This window comes from Camponotus floridanus, unplaced genomic scaffold, assembly GCF_003227725.1.
Source record: "Camponotus floridanus strain SB8 unplaced genomic scaffold, Cflo_v7.5 scaffold116, whole genome shotgun sequence".
Lineage (NCBI taxonomy): Eukaryota > Metazoa > Arthropoda > Insecta > Hymenoptera > Formicidae > Camponotus > Camponotus floridanus.
This window is the reverse complement of record NW_020229233.1, coordinates 62,486-90,306: the sequence shown is the minus strand read 5'-3', so window position 1 is coordinate 90,306 and position 27,821 is coordinate 62,486. Positions and strand designations below refer to the sequence as shown.

The 27,821-nt window shown below is 34.8% G+C and overlaps 1 protein-coding gene across 1 annotated transcript in view; it reads right to left on the bottom strand.

Moving 5' to 3' along the window:
- LOC105254180 (nephrin) overlaps positions 1–27,821 on the bottom strand; it is a gene marked incomplete at its 5' end in the record, with an annotated part of 114,378 nt that overhangs the window by 61,890 nt on the left and 24,667 nt on the right. Inside the window, 3 exons of the mRNA XM_011262693.3 lie at positions 441–647; positions 3,538–3,648; positions 11,696–11,904. Of these exons, the coding sequence (XP_011260995.1) occupies positions 441–647; positions 3,538–3,648; positions 11,696–11,904 (527 nt within the window). The remainder of the gene's footprint in view (positions 1–440; positions 648–3,537; positions 3,649–11,695; positions 11,905–27,821) is intronic.

Genomic DNA, 27,821 nt, shown 5'->3' with positions numbered 1-27,821 from the left:
TGTATAAATTTTCTTTAACGTAAATTTTCTTACAACGTCATACTTATATATCTCAGCGAAGAAAAATCGTGCGGCGGTAATCGAAAGTGGATTTGAAAGGCGAAAGTGAGTATTATACTATGCCATTAACAGAAATATTTCAAAAAATTTGGTTTCCTCGCAATAAATTCATGAAATTGGTCAAAATAGCGATTTTTGAGCTATACAATTACAAATTACTCAAAAACGTGACGTGCAAATTCGACGGCCAGATTCGAATTCAGCTCACAAAATTACGTCGGAAATCATTATTGCATCTTAAAAAGAAAAACCTCGCAGGCCTGTGTTATTTACGTAAATTTATTCGGGAAAAAGCTGCGTGTCAAGAAGTAGCGCATCGAGGCAAAATCGGTTTTCAATTTACAGAGAGAAATACTCGTGGAAAAAAATGTAATACTTACGATGCATTTCAATAGCTACCGACATTGACACGGGTTGACTGATGTTGTTGTTGGATGCTTGACATTCGAACACCGCGTGAAGATCCGCTCTTGACAATTCGCTGACGATAAGCGTGTTTCTACGAACATCAAGGGAATCCCCCGATTCATCCTTAGAATCTAAAAGCGTCTCTCCGCGCCACCATCTCACTTTAGGTTGGGGGTGACCTGAGAAGAAATGTCGTAAAATTTATTTATCAGTTTAGAAGAAAATACGAGCGATAGGGAATTTAGTATTGAAAGAAATTTGAAGAATACGATTTTTAACTTTATTTATTATTTTTATCTATCTCACATTCTTCGCAACAACGATAGATATATTAATAATGATGCATTAATTAAAGATATACCGCGCGTTTTAAATAGAAATAGAAATACTACCTTTGGTTTTCTGCAGTCACAATGGATATATTACAATTAGACGCAAAAAAATAAAATTAATTATGATATCTTTAGGGATTTCCGTATTTTAAATGTTTTCCATTTTAAATTAATTATCATATCGAATATTGCAAGTTTCTGAAAAACATATTGTTAATTAAAAACTTAATTAAACGAAAATAATCTGGCTAAAAGTACAGAATAATATCTTTCACAATATCATTTTCCATAAATTTGGAACGTGAAAGAATAAATGGGGCAAACGATGTATTTGTCATTTATATATTTAGCTTTAAGCTTTTTAAGGATGTATTGGAGATATATTACAATCAATGAGATCGTCGTGAATTTTTAATTTAACATTCTTAATAACATTCTAAATCGTCATAAATTATTTTTTTACTTGCTCCTTTCAAAATTATTAATTTTTGAATTTTGCGATTTTAACATAGGATCTTATGTAAACGTTCAAGAGACAGGTAATCAATTATTCACAAACTATAAAAAAACAATGATAAAAATTTCATTTTGTAATATTATATTTTTCATACATGTAAAAATGTTCCCACAAAGTTTTCAAATGATTTACTGCTTACATGTAAAAATGTTCCCACAAAGTTTTCAAATGATTACTTGCTCGTTTTGAAATTATTATTAAAAAATAACTGCGATTATCGGTTTGACGCAATATTGATAATAAAACATGGCAACATTTTCTTGGAAATTAAGACCTATTTATATTAAAGAATACTTTGAAGTATAATTTCGTGATTTTTAAAAAATTTTTCATCAATTAGAATTCGTATTCTGCCAACTTTAATTTTTTGATACTTTGGATTAACTTTTCAGACAGATGGTCCATCCAATACATCTTTAAATCCAAAGTATATTTTTTTTCTCTTACAAGCAGTAGTGCCAGAAAGAGGACGCTAACTCTCTGATTGTGTGCGTTTGAGCTGCATTCTCTTCTTGCATCACTGTTTATCAGTTTAATTTCTAACAAATTGAATTTAAAATAATTTATTCAATAATCTGGATTGAATTTTTCCAATAATCTTGTTGGAATTCAGAATATTAAACAGATTTTTGAAATTAGATGAAAAAAATTTTAGACGACTTGGTGCTGGCGAGTTTTTATAACTGGCGATTTTTTATAACTAGAACGTTTAATAGATTTTATTATAAGAATTTGGTATTTTCTGGTTGGATCTATAAAATTTCTTGTTACATTAATTTCTTTGCTTGCCACTAGGCGGCGAACCATTCTTAATTTAACTTGTATTCAATATTTTTCATCAATTAGAATTCGTATTCTGCCCAACTTTAATTTCTTGATACTTTGGATTAACTTTTCAGACAGACCGTCCAATACATTCTTAATATGTAGCTCTCGAAAATATTCATGAGAGCTTAGAGACTGTAATACTTTTCGACACAAAAACTATCTGCAATATTTCGGCATATCTGCAACACTATCGGAGCAATGTATCGTTCACCCCTTTCCCTGCTGTCTCCCCTGCACGTTTCTCCTTCACCATTTCTTCGCGAACGGTCGCCATGCGTATAGATACTCTACATCGAGTATAGGCTTCGCGATACGCGTTAATTCATAATTCATAATGGTCGTTGCGTGCGGATAATTCCCCGAGGGTGAATATCCCGTTAAAGGGAGGCGGCGAGTCGACGAGGCGGTCTAGCTTATGTGTCGGAGCGACCTCATTATTTTTTACCGGACCTATTTTCGTTTAGAAGGGACAAGCAGAAAAACATGCGGCAACGAGCGAAGGGAGAGAGAGAGAGAGAGAGAGGGGGGCAGTTGTAGGAGGAGAATGGAATTGTAGGCAGCGGTAGAGTGGATAAGAGTTGTATAGCTCTGTCGTATCCCTCGGGTGGCGGCATGCGAGGTAATAAAAATAAATTTATTATCGTTATTGCCCCTAGTCTTGCCGGCACATCGGCGCGCGTCCGGATATTAAAATGTAATAGAATAAAGGGGAACGTTGAGCGCGAATGCATGCACTATGACTATCGCTAAAGCACTGGACGCTTTGTCGAAGCGTTTAACAATCTGGGTAATGGTACCTCCTATAATTCCGCGTATTTACGCGGAAGATAAAGGAAAATCTAAACAATGATAAAGTATCTAAACAATGAGGATATCCGGATTATTGTCCTTCACGAGGATTCAGAATTTCGTGACATACAATGGTAAATGAGCTATTATGATAATTATGCAATATCAGAGAGAGAATCATCCGATATAATAAAAATTAAATAAGGACATGCAACGAAAAGAGAATAAATCGCTGAATCTGGAATAAATATCTGAAATAAATATCTGGAATAAATATCTGAATAATATCTTTAATAAATTTCATGACGTCAAGGTTTCGAAAAATGTCTTTTATCCATAATATTAAGCTATTGTATGAGACATTAATTAGGCGTTACAACTAAGAAGAACACGATTCCGTTTTATAGGATAAACTGGATCGCGGTTGTTATATATACGAGAGCGAGATAATGTTATTGAACCAAAAAAGCGTATTTCCATCGCTCGTATCAATTATTTTATCAATTCGCGGCGTATTCACGCCACTTTTAAGACGATTTTGAAAGAAAATAATCGGGTGTATTTTTATTCAACCTGTTTCTCGTTATAGAAAGTAGGACTTACCCCCCCAAACGTAGCAATGCAGTCTCATGTCTCCGCCTTCTTCGTAAGGTCCGGCGACCGTCGTGACGGCATTTCCCTGTTCGTCGATAATATTCGGTTTCTGCGGTGGTACTGTAACAAGAAGAAAAAAAGGTGAGATAAAATGTCACGTTCAAACAATGCGTAATAAGGACAAATTATTTTAGGTGTTCAATGATTCTTAAAGAACGGAATTTATAAATACATTCGTTTAACACGAATTTTTTAGGACTGCACGAGACAAGATTAGTCTTGATATTGTCTTGTCTTGTCTTGAATTTCAAGACAAGATCAAGACAAGATTTTTAATTAGTTATCAAGACAATATCAAGACTAAGACTGTCAAGATTATTAGTCTTGTCAAGATTATTGGTTCTTAAAAAAACTAAAATATTTATATTTGTAAATGAAAAAAATCACTATATACGAATTTAAAAAAATTTTATTAAATAAAAACATTTATATTGATAAATTTAAAAACATTTAATATTAATACAATATAACATTTTTATAAATTAGAAATCAAACTCGCAAATTTTAGACATTAAAGAATATTTCACCCAGAAATTGATGCACATTAGTGCTTTTAAAGATTTACTTTGTAATCTGGTTCTATTTTTTGACATAGTCAGAGTTTCTATTGAGAAAAGTCTTTCTACTCGCACGGACGAGGCAGTTGAACTTAAAATGTCTCGAGCCATTTTTGACAATGTGGGATAAATATGAACCTGATTTTTTATCACTCCAAAATATTTATCTGTACATTCCCTTGGAGCCTGTAAATAATTATTAATTTCTGTTTTTCATGAAACAGTAAATTTTCTTATGTAAATAGACGACATTTATATCGATTACATAGTAATAATTATAATTAAAATATAATACAATAGTAATAATTAATTCAAATTATATTACAAAAATTATGTTAAATATTATTTAAATAATTTTTTAATATTAGATAAAAAATTGTTAATAAAATCGAGACAAGACAATACAAGACGAGATTTTTGCTACCAATATTCACTCAAGATCAAGACAAGATTTAAATTTTTGAAAATTTTCAATACCAATACAATATTTTTACGAATATTGTCTTGTCTTGGGTCTTGTACAACCCTAAATTTTTTACTTTTCGATCACATGTGTCAAGGATAAAATATATTCGGAGTTTCATAAAATTATACGATTTTAATATATCTTCTTTATGTCATTATACTCGTATTTTTAGTGATACCATCTTTTTTTGTAGCGTGACATATATTAGTCGTGCGATATATAGCATTATATAATTACTAATGTAAAAACTAATTAACTAATGTGATAACTTGATAAATATTTAATCGCACTACTTTCTCAAGTTTTCCGCATCGCGACGCAAAAAATAACGTAAGGAATATATTTGCTTCAAAATTTTTGACACGCTTATACGTTTGCTATAGCATGCGATTATACAGATACAGTTGGCGCAGCCAATCGTTCGAGTGGTTTCGAGTTTGACCGCCCCTGACATCGCTACGAGCTATTTAAGCGCAGATAGGAAACTTTCCATGTAAGTCAGCGGCGTCCGGGGAGGAGTAATTCACGATACTCGTGCCACGAACACCGCACGAATAGTCGGACAAGCAGGTGTACAGGTGTTACAGGTAACCGCTTGAAACTCGTACTCGAGCGAGCGAGCCAACACGAAGGCCATTCGCGGCTTTCGTGGAGTAGTTTGGTGAACACTCGAATTCGAGAGACGGGGTATAATGCGAAAAAAAGAGAGAAGATGAACATCTTTCGAGAGATACACCCTACATGCCATGTAAGTGAAAATTAATATATATATATTAATTAATATGAAACTTTTATTTATATCACGCGTTTCTCTAACCCATCATTCAGGCTTTACACGAGCGAGGGATGCCTTTCAAATTGATATCAGCTGCGATGCTTTCAAGATAATTTGCAACCTCTTATTATGTCGGTGTAATTCGGTACACCCATCGCGCGCGCAATAAAGCATTTTGCGTGCAAGGAAACAATGCGCCGCGAGGTATCAAAAGGGCACGTAAGGGGGAGATCATGCGGGGATCGTTGATCGTGTATAGCTTGTATAGCTCCGACGTGCGACTGGGGTATGGGCCTATCGTGGCGTGTAAACGCTGGCAATTGAATATCGGAAATAGCGGCGTGTCGGAACGTCAGAAGGTGAGTAGCGGGCGTATTGCCTCGAAGATAGGCTGCAGTCGCGGTCGGGATGTCGGGATGTCGGATGTCCGTCCAAATGAAACGGACTGCCCTTAAAATTCACGATGGTGAACGAGATCTCGGACGGAATCGATCGTTAAGGATGCTTTGTATCTATTTTCAAAATATTGAGAATTTAATGAAAATTGTATAGAATGTCCTTACATATGTTTAGAATCTTCAGTACAATTTTTAAATCGATTCACTAAAGCGTTCACAAGTTATAAGGATTTTAATTTGCACCGAATTAGCATGTGTTTTTATGGGAAACGTATAACCACGTCGATTCAAATGACAAAAACACATGGAAATATTATTCAGAATTTGTTGAAAATTTGCAAAAGTTTAGATAAGGAGGAAATATTTGGTCAAATAATATTATACAAATACTAACTGGTTAAAAAGATATTAAATATAATTCAATGAAGTTAGCCATGTATCTGTCACAAGGCAAAATTCTCTGCCAAAAGTTAATTATTTCGATTAAGGATGTTTTGTACCTATTTTCAAAATACTTAGAATTTAATGAAAATTGTACAGAATGTTCTTACATATGTTTAGAATCTTCAGTACAATTTTTAAATCGATTCACTAAAGCGTTCACAAGTTATAAGGATTTTAATTTGTACCGAATTAGCATGTGTTCTTATGGGAAACGTATAACCACGTCGATTCAAATGACAAAAACATGGAAATAATATTCAGAATTTATTTAAAATTTGCAAAAGTTCAGATACAGAGGAAATATTTGGTCAAATAATATTATACAAGTACTAACTGGTTTAAATATAATTCAATGAAGTTAATCATGTATCTGTCACAAGGCGAAATTCTTTGCCAAAAGTTAATCATTTCGATTAAGAATGTTTTGTACCTATTTTCAAAATATTGAGAATTTAATGAAAATTGTGACATTATTGACACAATGTCCTTACATATGTTTAGAAACATATGTATTTGAAACAATTTGAACATCATTTCAAATCGGGAAATATAGTCGATATACGCGAGATTGCTTAATTTATTTAATTTTAAGAATGCTTGACAAAATTATATCCGCTGACGAAGTTATAGCCATTTACCTTATTTCAGTAAAAACGGAATAAATATTAAAAAATACATCTCTGCACTGTAGATCAAATTGTAATATTCCACACAATTTCTTACTCAAAATACACCAAAAGTGCACAGAAAAAAAGGACATTCTTAATTTAAAAGTATATTTTGTTTTAACATGGAAATCTTGAAATGAGATTATATCGCGTTAATTTAAGAAAAATATAATTGCTTGAATAATTGCTTATTTGAATGAAGCCATTTTATATAGTTCAATCGAGAAAAATATATATTCTCATGATTTTTAAGATTTAATTTTCTTGAATGGAAAAGAAACAATGTTGGATAGAGAATAACATTTTTAAATCAAAGATTATAATTTTCTTAAAATAGAATTAAATAATTATATATTCTTGAGGTGACAATTACAATATTAAAATAAAATGATAATATTGTTGAAATTTAAAATTATTAAATTCTTCTAAGAATATTAGAAATTATTGCGTTTATACGAAACAATGAACGCGTTAGTTTAAGTATATAAGTTTTGATTTGATACTTCTTTTTTTTCTGTGTGGTTATATTTGTCAATATCGATTTTCAGCTACTTTTTGCTGGGATTGTACATGCAAAACATCTTTAACGACCCGATTCCACAGAAGGCATACGGTCATAATACGATACACTTTTTAATTGGTATATTATACAAATATAATATTATACAATTTCTTGATAACATTTTTTGATAAAGATCTTGAATAGTCGAGTCGCCTTTTTTCTCTTCTTCTTCTTATTACTATTATTACACGTAATTAAAGACACAATTTTACAGGCTATAATGACCTTACATACCTCGTACAGCGAGTTAAAGTTCAACCGTTCTACTTTATAATTACTCTCACGAACACACAGACACGTGTCCGAGCAGGACAAATTGAAGCGGTGAACCGGATAGGAAATAAACCGGATTAACATGGACGCGCCGAGTTAAGCCGTCGGTCACGATACCGTGCAAGTGAGAAAGTCCCGACGTGAAAACGTTATCCGATACCATCTGGAAATAGCGACGAGTGAAGCACCTCTGAAAGTAGGATTATATCCGTATCCTCTATCTATATTTTATATCGAGTATAATCGATACATTAGCGAATCCTTTGGTATTAACCGCAGCCACTCTTCCCTTAATACCTGCTAAATATCAGCTTTACATATGGACGACCGTTCGAAACGTACGCGAATTAAATTATCAAAATCCGTATTGACAAAATACTTGAACTCTGCAAGTGTTGCGGATTATAATCCATTACACGAGGATATGATGAGACTACGTATATTTTGTACATTTGGAAATGTATCATTATAATATCGAATGATTAAACGTAATCCATACGATAAGCTCAATAGCGATTTTTTCCGATCCATATTTAAACTAATCAGAAAACAAAGTTTTTGACGATACAAGAACGATATATTGAAGCAAAGTTATACATATGAAATAAAAATAATAATAAGAATCAACTTTCAATTTATCGTGTTCTAAAATAAAAGTTCTCCGTTCGGAAAAGAAGTTAAAGTTAGTGTGCTACGAAACTAATTCACTAGGAGATTTCTCGGTAATAATTAAATTATTAATTCACTTTCAATTTTTATTTAATACAATGATAATTTCGTTCAATATTTTGTGATATATATATGTCGTAATGTATTTTATTAATTTCTACGAAGCTTGAGAAATGGTGTTTGCAACATTTCTCTCGCTGGCGACTGGTTACCATTGTTCACGAACTTTGTGGAAGAACCAGGACATTTCCAACGAACATTTTCGCGTGACAAATGATATGCTGGAATTTAACGAGTTAATTTGTAGCACCTAAGTTTCAACATTGGCGGGAGTTGATGTGCCCTCGCAAATTATGATGTTTGGTACGTGACACGGAAGTGAAATAGTTAGAGCGTATCGTTTCCGGATGCGAGTATATATTTCGAAAATACGAAGATACATTTCTGCAGCAGGATAAGCGTCGCAAGGACAAGTAACCGCAATTAAACCGCGTTACTCCAAGAATTAAGCTCTTTTCGCGCGAGATCCTTGTCAGAGAATTCAGTCATCAATCTGTCAACTGGAAATATGCACCGATTGTACCTAGTAGCTTGTTTTCTTCTTCCAATCCTCGTGCACATTTTGTCTAGGGTTGCATAAGACCCAAGGCAAGACAATATTTGTAAAAATATTGTATTGGTATTGAAAATTTTCAAAAATTTAAATCTTGTCTTGGTCTTGAGTGAATATTGGTAGCAAAAATCTCGTCTTGTATTGTCTTGTCTCGATTTTATTAATAATTTTTTATCTAATATTAAAAAATTATTTAAATAATATTTAACATAATTTTTGTATAATTTGAATATAATTTGAAATAATTATTACTATTGTATTATATTTTAATTATAATTACTATGTAATCGATATAATGTCATTTATTTACATAAAAAAACATTTACTGTTTCATGGAAAACAGAAATTAATAACTATTTCCAAGGGAATATGCAGATATAATATTTTAGAGTGATAAAAAAAATCAGGTTTACATTTATCCCACATTCAAAAATGGCTCGAGACATTTTAAGTTCAACTGCCTCGTCCGTGCCAGTAGAAAGACTTTTCTCAATAGAAATTCTAACTATGTCAAAAAATAGAACCAGATTACAAAGTAAATCTTTAAAAGCTAATGTGCATCAATTCCTGGGTGAAATGCTCTTTAATGTCTAAAATTTGCGAGTTTGATTTCTAATTTATAAAAATGTTATATTGTATTAATATTAAATGTTTTTAAATTTATCAATATAAATGTTTTTATTGAATAAAATTTTTTTAAATTCGTATATAGTGTTTTCTTTTTTTTTCATTTACAAATATAAATATTTTAGTTTTTTTGAAAATCAATAATCTTGGCAAGACTAATAATTCTGACAGTCTTAGTCTTGGTATTGTCTAAACTAATTAAAAATCTTGTCTTGATCTTGTCTTGAAATTCAAAACAAGACAAGACAATATCAAGACTCTTGGTATCTCGTGCAACCCTAATTTTGTCCCGATTCCGAATATCTTACTCGAAAATCAAATTTGTTCTTTTACGTGAAAAAATGTGACGTTAAAATATAATATATAGAGACAGATAAGGCACATAAATATATATTAATCGTGTATTTATCGTGGAATGATATCGTTCCGGCGACGAGTATTTCGTACGAAAAAGCTTTTATCTCTCAATCTAACAGTAAGATTCCTCAGGGGAATGACCGCGCTAGTAGTTTTTTCCGAAGGGTTACTACGTGAAACGAACATCCAGTAAATTGAGGAATCATGTAACGAAGTTTCTTTCCTGGAAAAGCGCTCTCTCTCTTTGCACGATCGCCAAAAGAAATGTCCAGTTTCGAAGTGGACGTTGCTTTTGAAAAATCTCGTCTCTTTCCAGGATACATTAAGCTTTTCGAAGTGCATAGTCGAAGCAGCGCTTTAAACGGGGATCAAACGTCTTTTGTGACAGGTAAATGGTGTTGCTCCAACGATTACGAGAAAGGAAGACAAAAGAAACGTGAATTGTAATATAAAAAATATACTATGCGAGAAATTCTTTTCTCACGAGATAAAGAGATATATCTTTTCCGATATCCTTTTTCAATAATTTTCCTTTTGAATATTACCTAATGACAGTCGCAGGGTGAATTGTCAGCAATTTTAAAATGACTATAAATGTAAAGTACAATAGAAATTATTTCTTTAGTTGTGTTAAAAAAATGAAAGGATAATAATATTAGATAATATAATATTATATTATATTAGATAATATAATATAATATTATATAAAAATATATTTCTAATATAATATTAGAAATATATTTTTTCATTGAATATAATATATATTAGATTCATTAATAAAAAAAGATTTACCGATTAAATTAATGATTTAATGATAATTTTTAAATGTCCCGTTTAATTAAAATTAATCTAATTTAACACATACGTCAAGAATAATAGATAGAGATGTGAGACAGAATGATATAAAATACGAAAAACGCAAGACAGCCAACAGACACAATGAAGATTACGTATTTAACTATCCCAACTATGTGAAACTGACTAATGGAATTTTCTTGCATACTGTTTTCCGTTGAACATGTATTTTCACGAATCGTACGTAATAGAATTCTATCGAAGTTTCACCGCCATGACCGATAAATTATAATTTGGCTGATAATAACGTTTATCATTATTTTAACATTCTTCAATAATTGCAATATAAAATTATTTATTATTATAATACATACAAATATATTTTATATAATTATGTATTATACGAGATATATAATATGTAATGTGAAAAGAGCAATTTATTCATGCGATTATTCGCATTAATCGATTTGTTTCGAGTTTCTGAAATATTAACGGGGATTAATTTCCTGTTGTATGCATGATGATTGAACTTGCCACTTTGAAAAATGATAAAAGTTTCAATAATCGCTATAAAGTAAGTTATTAGTTTTGAAAATGTAATGTAAATTATGTTGACTTTTGCAAGATTAAGTAATTGTTAATTAAATGGAAAATCAAATTAAGTATAAAATTACGATTAATTATGAATTATTGGGAACGTAATAACTTTATACTGCTTATCATTAATACCTGTTATATTTCTCTTTTACAAAACATACGTTAATTAAATTGTCAAAATTTAAAAGTAAAGAAGAGAATGATCAACATATTATTTGGTATCATATCATTCGTATGTAAATTCTTTAACAACATTTTTGTCGATGTATAATTTGAAAATGAGATATACTTAATTAGGATACAAACCTATCACTGTCAGTTGAATTCTGGAGTTTCTAGTCGGACTTGTGGTAAAGTCCACTCGGCACCTGTATTCGCCTTCGTCCTGTTGCAGTATATGATTAATGCTCAACGTCGCTGGTTCCGTTGCTGCCCTGAAGTACGCTCGATTATTAAGATATTCTTTATCCTGCCAATGCGATGCTTTGTCCGAGTGTTTCCCGCGTATATCGTAACTGAAACAAATATTTTCATTTTATGTCTTTCGCTTGTCGCAGATACAAGAATATTCGACTCGTCATAAATATAATTTCGCAAAATAAAATTGGTACATGCAGCAGATATATAAATATGAGAAAGTACAGAAAATCAAGTGAGAAAGATAAGACCTCGGATATTCTAAAAAACAACATACGAATAATATTGTTTGTGAGCATAAAAAACATTTAAGAGATATCAAAATGATTATTAATTTTTATAATATTTAACTTTATCTTTATATTACATATGTTATAATGAAAAATTGAATAAGAGATTGTGTGTGTATTAATATAAAAATTTTGTGATGCGAAAGCTAAGTTGTTGTGAACGATGAAATTTTTAGACTTCAAGATATTTCATATTAAACTTGTAAATTTTAAATTTGTATTGTTCAAAATATTTCACTGAAACAAATTACATTTTTCGCAGATATATTTAAATATTTCTACGTATTCCTATATAACAGGATTAATAAAAAAATTAATTTTTTAAAAAATTTATAAAATTCAGAGAGAGCAAAAGAGAGAGAGAGAGAAAGAGAATGTGTGTTTGCAATATGATCTCTCGTATACTATAAGTGAAAATTGTATCACGAATAACATGTTCAGGCATGACTGCGCCATGTGTCGTTTTATGTTTTTTGCGACAGGAATAGGTAGCGGATCGCGATGAAAAATAAAGTGAAGCAAATGCAAAACTTCAGAAGTAATATCGTGACATAGTACGAGAGAATTTCGTTAATTTCCCCACTCTTTAATATGTTGAACGCTTCGTGAATATTTGACGCAGGCGGGCAAGTTGGATAATAGATGAGACATATGACATATAGTAGAGAGTATAATTTCGTTAATTAATTTAATACGATATGTGTGTGCTCGCTTTTGTAAGATAAACTTTACATTTAAAACTTTGCACACTAAATATGTACCAAAAACTATAATATAATATAATATACTGTAATATAATATATTTAATTAAATATAAATCCAATCGTAAAAAATTCTATTATTTCTGTCTTTCTTTAGCACACATATATTATAGAACAAAGAGAGATTCGTTTCTAAATTATTTTTTATACAATTTTATACAATTTTATACAATTTTATAGAGCTTTTATACACACACATGTACGAGAGTGTTTTGAAAAGTCCGGACAAATGGCACCACTAGTGTCGAGATTATTTTTAGTTAGTAGCATCTCTTGGAAGAACACACCAAGTTTCAGCCAGATCAATCTATTTCTATGTGTTTGGCGTTCGTTTGAATCGAAGAAGTCGAGTGATTTCCAAAAAATGGATGAAAGAGAATTTGGCCGCAAAATTGATGAAGTTAAGGTTCCAACTCGTTCCGCATCTCCCTCATTCTCCAGATTTGGTTTCTTTGGACTACTACTTGTTCCCCAATATGAAGAAATGGGTGGCAAAAAGGAGATTTTATTCAAACGAGGTGATTGCGGGAACGAATGCCTATTTTGCAGAGTTGGACCAATCCTATTATTCGGAAGAAATCAACAAACTGGAGCAGCGTTGAACGAAGTTTATAAGCCTAAAAGAAGACTACATGGAAGAATAAAAAAGATGAAAGGTAAAAAAGGTGAAAGGTAAAAAAGGTTATTCCGAAAAATTAAGTAGTTTTCATTTTTACGCGGACTTTTCAAACCACCCTCGTATGCACGAGCGACTCGATATTTTTCAGAAAATTCAAAATACATCTCTCCCTTCATCTGCTCCTTCATCTTTTATAAAAATGATCATTTCCGCTAATTTTACATTCGAACGTACCCCTTGTCGACGACAAAAAAGAAGGAGATTTTATTCAAACGAGGTGATTGCGGAAATGAATGCCTATTTTGCAGAGTTGGACCAATCCTATTATTCGAAAGGAATCAACAAACTGGAGCAGCGTTGAACGAAGTGTATAAGCCTAAAAGGAGACTACGTTGAAGAATAAAAAAGGCGAAAGGTAAAAAAGATTATCCCGAAAAATTAAGTAGTTTTCATTTTTGCGCGGACTTTTCAAACCACCCTCGTATGCACGAGCGACTCGATATTTTTCAGAAAATTCAAAATACATCTCTCCCTTCATCTGCTCCTTCATCTTTTATAAAAATGATCATTTCCGCTAATTTTACATTCGAACGTACCCCTTGTCGACGACAAAAAAGAAGGAGATTTTATTCAAACGAGGTGATTGCGGAAATGAATGCCTATTTTGCAGAGTTGGACCAATCCTATTATTCGGAAGGAATCAACAAACTGGAGCAGCGTTGAACGAAGTGTATAAGCCTAAAAGGAGACTACGTTGAAGAATAAAAAAGGCGAAAGGTAAAAAAGATTATCCCGAAAAATTAAGTAGTTTTCATTTTTGCGCGGACTTTTCAAACCATCCTTGTATGCACGAGCGACTCGATATTTTTCAGAAAATTCAAAATACATCTCTCCCTTCATCTGCTCCTTCATCTTTTATAAAAATGATCATTTCCGCTAATTTTACATTCGAGCGTACCCTGTTATCGACGACACAGAAAAAGAATCACCGCCGAGTTGTACACTCGAGGTGTTAATTAAGAATGTATCGGCTAGCCGGTCGTCCTCCATACTCGAGCACACCGGGGAGGAAGCCGCGCTGCGACCGTCCAGACGGACGCTTCACCGCAGATCGCCCCGCGGTGCGACCCAACCCCCGCATACCTCTCGCCACCCCTCCCCTCGGGACATCGGGAGAGCATCGAATTTGCGGAAATACCACGAGTGCCTCGCCTGGTACCAGATTCGGCCGCGCGTACAGACGTATCGGGGAAGGAGAACGCGGGGGAGCTAAATGGTACGACCAGGGCGCCAGCGGGGGAATCGGGCAGGCGAGGGGGCAAAAGGGGAAGGATGGAGGGGCACCGTTGTACATTCCTCCGGTGTATTACGAGCCGGTACACTCGCCAGCTGGCGAAGCGTGTACCGTCGTCCGAGAGTGCGATCGCATGCTCTCCCATATGCCGAACAACAACGCGATGCGGTACTTCCGCGGACGCATTCCCTAGCTGGCTGCATCCAACACGTGCGTCGGCGTAACACGTGTATGCACGCACACTTACACACACGCGTGCGCGCATACATTTCGTACGGAAGAGGAGGAGGTAGAAGGTAGAAGTTCACCGAAACAGAGAAATTGACGCAATAGCGCGAGCCAAACGTTAAAGCGAGAAACTTCCCTCTTACACATACATATATACATATACAGGGTGGGCCATTTTAGCCCAAGTTACCCACTCTAATAACTTTTTTATTTTTGAATGTACAACAAAATGTTTCAAATAAAAGTTGCTTGACTTCGAGGGGGACAGAAGATGGTGGCAAAAATTTGACCTTGGATAGTCATTTGAAGGTCACATAAAGGTCACTTTCAATTTCTTAAATGGAACCTACTATTTTTCATTGCATATTCTTGTAGCTTATCTCGAGAGCTTTCCAAAACACTATAATAAATTATTTTTCCATGAAATTCTTTTTGAGTTATGAGGCTTGAAATCATTTCTTAATTTTACATAAACCATAAAATATCTTATAAAATATTCATTTTTCGATTCTTATGGAATTGTTAATTGCAAATTACATATTTTTTCTTAGAAACTATGTGTTTTCTTTACACCAATTGATTCCTCTCATTATTTTGTACATAAAAGTATTAAGGTAAGATAATCAAAAAATGAATATTTTATGATTTATGTAAAATTAAGAAATGATTTCAAGCTTCATAACTCAAAAAGTACTTAACGAAAAGATACTTAATTATAATGTTTTGGAAAGCTCTCGAGATAAGCTACAAGAAAATGCAATGAAAAATAGTAGGTTCCATTGAAGAAATTGAAGGTAACCTTTATGTGACCTTCAAATGACTATCCAAGGTCAAATTTTTGCCACCATCTTCTGTCCCTCTCGAAGTCAAGCAACTTTTATTTGAAACATTTTGCTGTACATTCAAAAATAAAAAAGTTATTGGGGTAGATAGCTTAAAATGGCTCACCCTGCATACATATATACATACACAATATATATATATATATATATATATATATATATATATATATTTAGTTAGCGTATGTGCACCAGTAGGGCAGTGACGAGAGATGGGGGTTCCAAACAACCGGGTGGTTGCTAGATAGGCCAGCAGAAACGATTACTTATACAGCACGGCGCGCCAGCAAATTGCACCGCACGTAGTACGTCGTTCGAAAGTTACAGGGTGCCGTAAGGACGCATGGGCGACGGTACCACGACCTGAGGAATGGCGTACACATTACCTCTTAAATTTGTCAAGGATATATGTATAGCAATGGTTATTAAGATAAACGTGTACCTACACCTATCTACATCTTCTTTTTGACATGCGTTTATCTGACGAGAAATTGAATTAATTAAAAAAAATAGTTTCTTGTGAAAAAATATTTAAATCAACTCAATTTATAGAGAAACATTGAGCTTCTCGAGTGGGAAGAAAATACGAGAATTAATGGCACAATAATTATTACGATTAATATAGCTAGATTGTACTTTAATCAAGCACGTAATATGCGTAAGGATATATGCTTGACTATCGATATTGCAACGCATTGCAATGTCGTGTTAACGACGTTGCACGTGATACACAGCAAGCGTACAACAGATTAGTGGTCGGACGTTCATATCGGGACGTGGTTATGCCTGTCATAAGCCAGGGCGACCAATTATAGCACAACATCTCTGTGCTCTCCATCAGAACATAGTACGTAACGTTTCCGGTTGCTCCGTGTAGGTACTCTACGAGAAAGTTGGCCGAGAGTTTGAAATCAATCTCGCGCGTAAGCAAAATACACGTTGGGACTTTGTAATGAAAAGCCAACCTACATTTGCGTTGTGAGGTAAAGTGAATTTTACATTGCTAAATATTGTTTTCATATCTTAAAATTAATAAATATCCAATCGAGAAGAATTAATATCCATTCAAGAAGAAAATAATAATAAATCACTTTTTTCTAATGAAAAGCCAACCTACATTTGCATTGTGAGGTAAAGTGAATTTTACATTGCTAAATATTGTTTTCATATCTTAAAATTAATAAATATCCAATCGAGAAGAATTAATATCCATTCAAGAAGAAAATAATAATAAATCACTTTTTTGTAAAAGAATGCGATCTCGTGTATCATCATAATTTGAATTTTCATCGTGCTTAAAAATGAGATTCCATTACATAACTGCAGGATACATAACTGTGTGTACACTTTGCATACTTCGGAATATGAAATCAGTATTAAAGGAGACACACACACACACACACACACACGATAGTCGCATAGCGTGCGATCATAGGATATAATATAAAAAAAAAGAACAAGAGCGTACATTACAACACCGACGAACGTTTAACAATGCGTCACGCACGATCGTTCGCTCGCGTAATAATTCACGTTAGAGATTTATGCCTTGTTATACCTATATGTTTTCTTATTCGCTAATATTTTACTTTTTTTTTGTATTTAATCATCGACTTCTTTCGTCCGATAAAAGAATACAGAATATTTAAATACAAGAAATAAATGTTGCTTTAGTAAATTTTAAAAGTGGTTTCTTATGAAACTATTCAAATTAGTCCAATCTGCGTAATATATCTGCAAATATTATATTTTATAAGATTATTATTGAAATTATATTTTATCTTTAAAATTAAATTAAATTTTATTCTTAACAAATATGATTATATAGATATATCTAACTATTAAATATATATTTATATATATTTAATAGTTAGATATATCTATATAAATATAAATATTATTAAATATTATTAAATATTATTAATAATATAATTAAATATTAATAAAATATTAATTAAATATATATTTATATATATTTAATAGTTAGATATTATATTACATATATTTATATGATTATATAAATATATCTAACTAAAAATAGATTTGTAAGAGATAGATCAGAAATATATTTAAAAAAGGAAAAATGTGCTTGGACAGAAATTTCCAAACGAATCCGTATCTACGATCGTTACGGTTTTTCTCGGAAAATCGCGCGAGATTCGACAGAATAATAAGTTGATTTTCAAGATGTCTCTAAAGTTTACGGTGCAGGCGCGCCATCGGTTTTAGATGAAGTTGAAGCATCGCTGAGAGGAACGTTACAAAAATGCACGACTATTTAATGCCTATAAATTTACTATAGCACGGCAAGAACTTCCGCCGGGGGAGTCTGTTTGCGCGCGGCATTTCCGAAACTACCGTGAAAGTTTCGAGCTCTCGTAGGAAGGGGATGGTAATTCGCAATGGTACGGCACGGTGTAGCTACAGCGGGGGCGGTTCGTCGTAAATTCCTACAAATACTGTAACAGGTCGACGCGCTCTATATAACGGCCGACGCTCGTCCGTCGTTATATTACGGGGCTGTACGTCGTTATGAATTTTATGATCCTGCGCGCCATAAGTAATACGGGAATTTATAATCCTGCTCTTTCTCTTTTTGAATAGCGCCGCGGGCGTTTTGCGAAATTCGCGACCCGCACTCGCGATCGTCGCTACAGCCGGAAATTTTTATCTTACACGACGACCGCCGCGAAAAGATGACGCTATTCAGCGTTAATGAGAAGATTTTCGTCCTTTTCCTATTACATAATGAGGCAAGGTGAAGTACGAGGGATTTTAATTCGCAGACACATTTTATCGTCGCTGTGAGCGAATTCTCTCGAATTGAGAAAATTAAAATAATATTAATTAAAAATTATTCCTCTCATCTTTAATTTCAACGTAGCTATCTAACAAATGTAAGATAGCAGAGATAATTAAAACGAGTTACGACCCAGCGTAACTCTTAATTCACTTTTGCGTTAAGAATGATATGCAGGGTGTCCCAAAAGTCCCGCACCGGGTCGAATATTTCATAAACTATGCACTTTAGAAAGAAATGTTTCAGACAAAAGTTGTATGGCTTGAAGGGGGCCATCAGATAGTGGCAATGATTTGACCTTGGAGAGTCATTTGAAGGTGACGTAAAGGTCATCTTCAATTTCTTAAATGGAACCCCCTATTTTTTATTATATATTCGTGTAGCTTATCTCGAGAGCTTTCCAAAACACTATAATTAAGTATTTTTTCATTGAATACTTTTCGAGTTATGAGGCTCTAGTAAAATATTCATTTTTTGATTATCTTAATTGATTACCTTAATATTTTTATGTACAAAATAATGAGAGGAATCAATTGATGTAAAAAAAACACATAGTTGTTTTTAAAAAAAATGTAATTGTTAATTGCAAATTACATATTTTTTTCTTAAAAACAACTATGTTTTTTCTTTACACCAATTGATTCCTTCCATCATTTTGTACATAAAAGTATTAAGATAAGATAATCGAAAAATGAATATTTTACAAGATATTTTACGGTTTATGTAAAATTAAGAAATGATTTCAAGCCTCATAATTCGGAAAATACTTAATGAAAACTAACTTAATTATAGTGTTTTAAAATGCTCTCGACGTGAGTTACCAGAATATTTAATAAAAAATAGGGAGTTCCATTTAAGAAATTGACGGTGATCTTCACGTGACTTTCAAATGACTCTCACATGTCAAATCATTGCCACTATCTGATGGCCCCCTTCAAGCCATACAACTTTTGTCTGAAACAATTCTTTCTAAAGTGCATAGTTTATGAAATATTCGACCGGTCCGCGACTTTTGGGACATCCTGTATATTCAACAATGTACTAAGCAATATCGCTGAAAAGTTCACTGAATGTCGGTATCGCGTATAACGTGGTCTTGTTCAATATTTCTCGGACGCGAGTGGTTATTATTATTCTATAGTTCCACGACTTCTATTTATGCGTCGCGATCGAACAAGATGGCACGTCCATCAAAGTCGCCTGACCCCATCCGGGAAAGGGGTGAGCATTAAACGGAAATCGTCGACAGATGCGTCCGGCCAGCAAAATCGTAGGCAACCGAATTAATGACCAAAGATCTCTCTCGCAAAGAGTTAATTAGCTGGCTTGATACGAAATGCCGGGGCATGTCTCGCGGCCGGAAGCCGGGCTTTTCACTTCCTCCCCCTATCGATCTATATATCCGTCCATCTGTCTTGCGCATGAATCTACGGCCGATTCCGCGCATACTACGCCGCTTGGACATCGGATGTGACGATCGTGCATTCCCGGTGTGTGGCTGCCCGGTACATAAAGGACGTGGCGACCGTTCGTTGTGCCCGCGGCACACCGGAAGCCAATCTGATAGAATGCGCAGACAATGAAGGCTCCTCTCTAGCGGAGGAAGCTGGCGCCGTCGGCTTCGTACGCGCGCCCCATTGATTGGTACGGCCGGTTGCCCTTTGTGCCCTACCTTGCTCGCGAGGTGCATTCACCTTGGTCATATTACGGTTTAATTGAAGTTGATGCCGGCCGCCTGTAAAGGCCCGGACGATATATCGTTCCCGGGGATCTTGGGAAATGTAATTCGCTAGATTAAAGTGGAACGCCGGTCAAAGGATGTTAATCATTTTTAGTGCCGAACCCGGTGTCCCAAATTGTCCCACTCTTCTCGTCCACGCTCGAATCGGTCGCATGCTGATCGACCTATTCGGCTGATGAAATATATGGAATATATAATATACGGGAAATATATTTCTCTTTGTTGGAGTAATCGCGCGACGAATTAAACATATCAAGGAGATTGCATATGCAAGGTTAACTCATTCAGACTCTATGTACACAGTTATGCACAAAATTTTAAAATCATGTAAAATAGTTATTTTTTAGAATTGGTTTCCCTGCGATCTCTCGGTAGACTTGGAAACTAATTCCTAAACAGTTATAAATTATAAAAGAAAAAACCCTTGGCATCAATAAAATTAATTCAATAATTAAATAATTATTAAAAAAATTTAAAACAATAATTTTTTACATTACCGGAAAAAATTCAGGTCTGAATGGGTTAACGATATTTTACGTGTATATGAATTTTTAATATTAAATGATAATCGCACTTTGAAAATATACTTTTTTTGTCGGAAATTTTATTTTTATACGCAATGCCCCGATTAATTTCTCACAAGCTTCGATTGTTTGAGATTGTCGTGATAACGATTTATCGATATGAAACGGCTTCAGTAACTGTTGAATGCCGCAACGTCCAATATATCGAAAATCCGATTAAATCGAAAATGTCAATGAATCAATTTAATCGAAATAGGCAAAAATACAATTGTCTTTTCGATTATTTGAGTAATTCGATTTCGGGAACTGAACGACTAGTTTCCCGGCCAGTCATTTATCAGATAAGCCAGCTTTAGAAACAAATTCGGATAGAATAATGATTAAATAATCTGAAACGAAACGTACACTTAAATTTTTATTAAGTATCTAGTTGTAAATTTATCACATTTCTGCCACTAGTTTTCAAATTACGACAGCATTGTAAAGTGTTTTTCTTTCTCTTTGAGATAAATAAATACTAATAAATTTTGCAAGCCTCAGGGAAACAGTTTCGCTTGTCTCGGTACAATGCTTAACTTTAAAAAACTGAAAAAATTGTCTCGAACAAAATTTACTTTCTTGACAGGTGGCAGCTTGGAGAGATCTCGTCAGCTTGTAAATCCACATCTGCGTTCGTCACATCGAACGCATCTCGCGGGACAGCCGTTTTAATAAATCGAAATCATTATTATTGGATTGGTCTTTTAAGCCAGCTCGTGAAAATCGATCCTCATCGTCGAGAAAAACAAAGAGAGACACGCTTCCCGGATGTTCAATTAAAGCGAGCCGCTCAAATATGCGTCGATATACGGCGCGCCTAGATGCACCGGCAATGCAGACGATCTCTCCCCCTTCCTCCCCTTCGGGATTTCACCGGGCCGCATGCACACGCATGCCGCCGCACACAACCTGCGTCTCTTATCGATTTCGCGATATCGGCGGGACGCTTCACCCCGCGGTGCGCCGGTCTATGGCAATTTCCGCGGCTCTCGTATCCATTTGAATAGCTAGGATAACTTCGGGAGCTAACGTCGACGGGTAGAGTATATTACCCGCGCGCGCGATCGGTATTCTGGCACTCTCTCGGCCAAACTACTTCCGATCGAGGATGGGCATGGGGGGTGATCGGGTTGGGCGGGCCTTGGAATTCATCGGCTGCCGAGGCGCGTTAAGCGTATCGCTTCCGTTCATCCGGAAACAGCTTCGATATAAATCGAGGCCATTTCGGCCGAAATGAACTCGTTGCGCTCTGAATTCCGTACATATTTCTCGCACGTCTCTTTCCGAGTTTCATATTTTTGTGAAATCGACCGATTAGGTACGTGCTCCGCTGCTACCATGCCGCGAGATCGAAGGGCGGTGAAAGAGAGAGAAAGGGATGATCATGCGTCTAGAAACTAATTCCGAAAGGGCGATCCATTGCAAGCGGATTACGAGAAAAATGGTGCATAGTTTGGAAATATGAATTTTTTGCTAAATTGTGACAGATGAGAGATGATGAAATTCAAGAATCTGATTTAACGCAACATCAAGCGGATTTACGCGAATCAATAGAGCTATATCATTTTTCACGTCATGAAACGTATCATGAAAAGAGAATTCTGCCGCGAGAATTTTCAATGTCATTGATCGTAGGGACTTGGTAAAATCCGTCAAACGTGCAAGCGAGTTATAACCATAATCGGGGAATATATACATTACTTACGATGTTAATCCCAAAGAGGCGAAAGCTGCATAAAAGCTGCCTTTTAGGTTTGACACTTAAGTACGTTGCACGCCGCGCATATGATACGATATTGACGCAGCATTGAATTTTAATTCCTTCGATGGTCAGGCAGATTAAGCGCTTCAATTTTTCTCGGGATTTTCGCGTGAAATGAATGGCAGATATTCAACGTACTACAGAAGCGACATTGCTTCTCAACGTTGCCAGGAACATCGAGAAATTTCAATTAAACTAGCGCTGGATGCCACCACGCTGCGACGCTGCGCTCGATCAAGAAGCTTCTATCGATTTGGAACATATATATGTAGGGAGAGGGAGAGAGCAGGAGTGTCGCCGATCAATCATGTTTGCTATGCGAGAACATTTAAGCCGAATTATACGTTGTGAGAAATGCGATAGATTCGATAATTAAGAAATTAAGGGAATTCCTCGTTGAACGGCGAATTCTTACACGATACAGCGCCCTCATCTAAATTCTCAACCCGTATCTCTCTCTATCACGTTATTTATAAAGAAGAAGCACTGCTTTTTCTACTCTACTTTACCAACATTACATACGGACCGAAGTTTTTAGGCAGGTGCCATTTATTAATTAGACTACTAACTCAATTTTCACAGTTCCAAAGTATTGATTGTGCAGTCCGCTATTGGGTATGCTATTGTTTTATGCATAAAAGCTACAAAACATTTATACAAGGCTTATGTCTTTAAGAGGTGATAGCTTTAGACGCCATGTTGATCTAAATTATCTAAAAAATCGATAAATAAATATATAATTTTATACTTTTTTTCTTTCTCAGTATGTAGTCGATTTAGCCGTGTCCGTTTGTATCTATACTTGAACCTAGAAATCTGTATCTATACTTGAACGTAGAAAAGGATTCTTAATTCCATTCAGGCAATAAAAAAAGGCAGCTACCTAAAAATTACAGTGTTTTGTCGATAAAACAGATAAGTTGAGAGATTCCTTTAAGAAGCGAGAGAGAATTAAAGTCAATCACTCGCTCGACAAAGCCAGAAAGTAACGCTATTTTTAAAAAGTTTCACAAACACGTTTGAAGCCAGAGATTTCCTCCAACGTATTATTTCTTCTGGTAGACTGGCGTAATGTCTATCGTCGAAAGGAAGTGAAATTCAGAGGCAGTAACATTGTACGCGCATAAACTATGTAACACGACAGTCTCTTCAGGACAATTTCGAGTATTCGTGTGTTGTCAGAGTGTACAGGAATTTTGCATTGCCGTTAGCGGCACCAACACCCGCCAACTATTACCATCACCACCTTACTAGCGACAGTAACTGCCAGCAGTAGCAGCGGCAGTAGTAGTAGCAACAGCGAGAACGTCACTTCTATCTTCTCTCCTTCGGGCAACTCGGGGAAGCGATTTGCATATTCATTAAACACCCACGAAGCCTACATATAGGCGCCATTCGCTTTGCACCCTCGTCTATATCGAGCACTTTTGCATTGCTAGATGCTGTCTTTCGCGGGGGGACGCGCATAATATCCGACAAGCGCATGGATGAATCGGCAGGGCTAAAGGATTTGTCATCGCCGGTAAGAACCGGAGCGTCTGTCGTTAACGAGCGAAATTTAAGACGTATTTGCATTCGGATCGTTGCCACTTGGCGCAAGTTGATAACGACTGGATCCGTCGTCGTGGCCTTCATCGGCCTCGCAGAGTAATGTACGTTCGCCAGTGTACTTGCAGTTACCAAGGCTGTGCAGTAAGAACTGCTTTCTATCTCCCTACGACCTGCCACTGCAAGTAGCTCCACGCCTTTCGAGCTAGCGTTCGCCTCTGTTCGTAATTAATTCGGGGGTTGCTGTACGTATTGCCTTCTCTCTTCAGCGGCGACTGGAGGTAAGTTCGAAAGCGGAAGCAAAAGAGCGGGGCGTGCCAAATGGAGAACGAGGTGCCAGGATGGTGGAGAAGAGGGCGAGAAAAGCAAAAGAGAGAGCGAGAGAGAGAGAGAGAGGGGGGGGAGGGAGGGAGAAGAAGAGTCGACTTTCTAGCCCCGTAAGAGTTCTACGACGATGCCAGTCGGCGAGCACCAGCGCCGAATTATGCATTTTCTTGTCGTCCCGTCGAATAAGAGCCAACTGAATATTAATGCCACCGGTGTAATAGTTTGTAAACTAGGTCTCCGGCTGTTAGGGGGATCGTCGTCTCTCGTCGTTAGTGCGCATAAATGTGCGCACCGTGGGCGCCGTCCGCGGAATACGACATAGCGGTGAATGACTTATATCGTCGAGTCCCAGGAGCACCCGAGAGATGAATAATTAGATAAACAGACGGAATTTACTTTGAACCTTTGAGAGAGACAATTAAATTCTTTCAGATTCTTAATAAGATTGATAATAACTAAAATGAAAATAAATGGAGTAAAATGAATTTTTGTGATGCATCGGAAACATGATTGAAAATGTCTCTTGTATAAAAGAAATTTTTCATATTTCTTCAACATAGCTTCCATTTTTATACCGACACAGCATTTTATCTAATAAATTTTGGAAACAAGTATAGCAAATGTGTAGCCACGTCGATAAAACAGAATAAAACAGATGCAATAATAAAAAGATAATTAAAAAGTCAAGACTATTTGTATCCTTTATCGAGTATAAATTTACAAGAATTATTTTTTTTTTATTTCTTGATATCGCAAATTTCAAAGACACGCGCGAAAACTTGAAGATCTTCGAAATACTAGCAGTGTCGAATCGAAGTAACTGCAAGTGAATTGAAAGAAATTGAAGACTAGCTTGTAACCGATTATTTATAACGTCCACGCGTGGCTCAAGTTATCAAGATATTATTAACGGTAATTTCAACAAACGGTTCAACTTTTTTCCAGATGCTTAATGCACGAGTACAAACACGAGAGAACAGATCTCTACGCACTACGGTTCATAAGATAATAAGAGCATCCGTTCGTCGATAACGTTCAACTATATTTTCAATCATGAGCAGAACTACGGCTTCCCTCATTTGCAATCCCATTTCCTATACCTCCGCATTATCCATCTCTTATGCTCTACCGCTGTCTTCTGTTCGTCTCTTTCCGCCGTATTTCAGTACGTTCTCTCATGTTTCGTTTCTGACGACAGTCGAACAATCCATACGGCACGACGCCCATTATTCATACCTATTTCTGCATCGCTGCTTCCTTTTTCTCCTTTTCTCTCCATCTCTTTCCATTTTGCAAATAACTCTTCATTTTCCGACAACGCGGCCTCACTTTTCTTTCTTGGTTTCTTTTCTTTTCTGTTCACGTTCAAAAAGGCCCGAGTATTGTTCGATAAAGGACAAAATAATCACGCGGTGCAGTAGCTTTTATGTCAACATAATGCGGCAATATTGATAAGAAATTTTTCAGTTTGCAGCATGTGTCATAAAGATATTGATTTTATGGAAATATATATATATATATATATATATATATATATATATATAAAATATCCAATATATTTTATAAATAATTTTATAAAAAAATTTTTCAAATGTACATTTTTTAGGAATTAAAAGATATATAACTGATAAATAAATTATATATATTATTGCATATTAGTATTATAAATAAATTCTATATTGTTATATATTAATATATATATTTAAAAATTTTAGATTAAGCAATGCGAATTACATTCGTAATGGTTTTTAAAGAGCGCTCTCCATGTCACGACGAGAGACGAGTTTTATGGGTAAAATTGGTGTTTGTAGTTAGTGCTGTTGCCATACTACGTTGCATAATAATAATAGCGCATTTGCATGGTTCGTATTGTGCTTTCGGACAGATATTATTATATCTATGTTCTCTATGAGTGGACGATGTTATTACGTTACCGTGACGTAAAAGAGGGTCCTTGTTTCGTCCGAATTACGCGTATGACAAACGATTTGTTTTACATGTCGCGTATATTTATTTACGCGTTATTAATGCACCGTATGACGAGACTCAGTTACTTTACGTACACATACATCGAGACCGTTTGCTCTTTATATATTTTCCATTACTTAGCCTCCAGGCAAGCATATTGAGTTAACTGATGATAGAATATTCTTTCTTTTTTTAAATCATACACGATAATATTTTCTGTACATTGCCATTCGCATACGATACAATTGTATAAAACGTAGTGTAGAAAGTCTCTTTTTAATTCTGTTCCATTAGATAGTCGTACATATATAGGGTGTTTCTTAATAAGTGCGAAAAATTTTAGGAGATGGTTCTTTATGAAAATTAAGGGGGATTTTTCATACAAACATATACTCCTACATCCCTCCCTGTGGAGTTACACGCCTCCAAAAATGGGGATAAAAATTAGATTTTTATTTTTTTCTCAAATTTGGAACAAATTAAAGAAATGAAATTAGGTGGATATTTTCTACTAGTAAAAAGGTTATTTATTTATATTTTTTCCTGTTGTATTGTTATAAGGATGACACTAGAAACCCTTATTCAATTTTTTATTTGAATCTTTTAATGTTTACATGAAAAACTTCCCTTAATTTTCGACAAAGAATCATCTCCTAAAATTTTTCGCACTTATTAAGAAACACCCTGTAATTCAAATATTGTGTTTTGGGAAAGAATATATCTGTGATGAAAATTTATTATATAAAAATCCAATATATTTATTTATTTCCGAAATCTTGATAAACGAACCATCTCCACATTGCTCTCTCACATTGGACGAAGAAGATGCCGAATTTATATGAGTTTATTGCGGTCGAATTTTCACGAGTAGTTTGGGCCATCACATTTTCACATGTTTGAGAGAGACGGATTTACTTACAAGGAAAGGGTCGGAAGTGTCCCCCTCCGATTTTAATGAGCTTTGAATATGTTGTAGTCTAGATCAAAATAGGAGACACGTATTTTTTTATAAGTGCTGAGTCGGCCGTTAAGGGGGTGAAACACCTTCTTGAAAAAAATCGATTTTTTCATTTCTCAGCGGATACCGTCGAAGCGATAAGAGATATAAACAAAAGTTTCAAATAAAAGTTTTATGGTCTTTAATGTACTTCAAAATCATGTAATCAGATTTGTCGAAAATGTCATATTTTTCGAAATCCCCCCCCTCCCTTTTAATGTTTGAAAATTTTTAAATTTGTCTCATAACAAAACTTATAGCTCATTTAACGACAAATT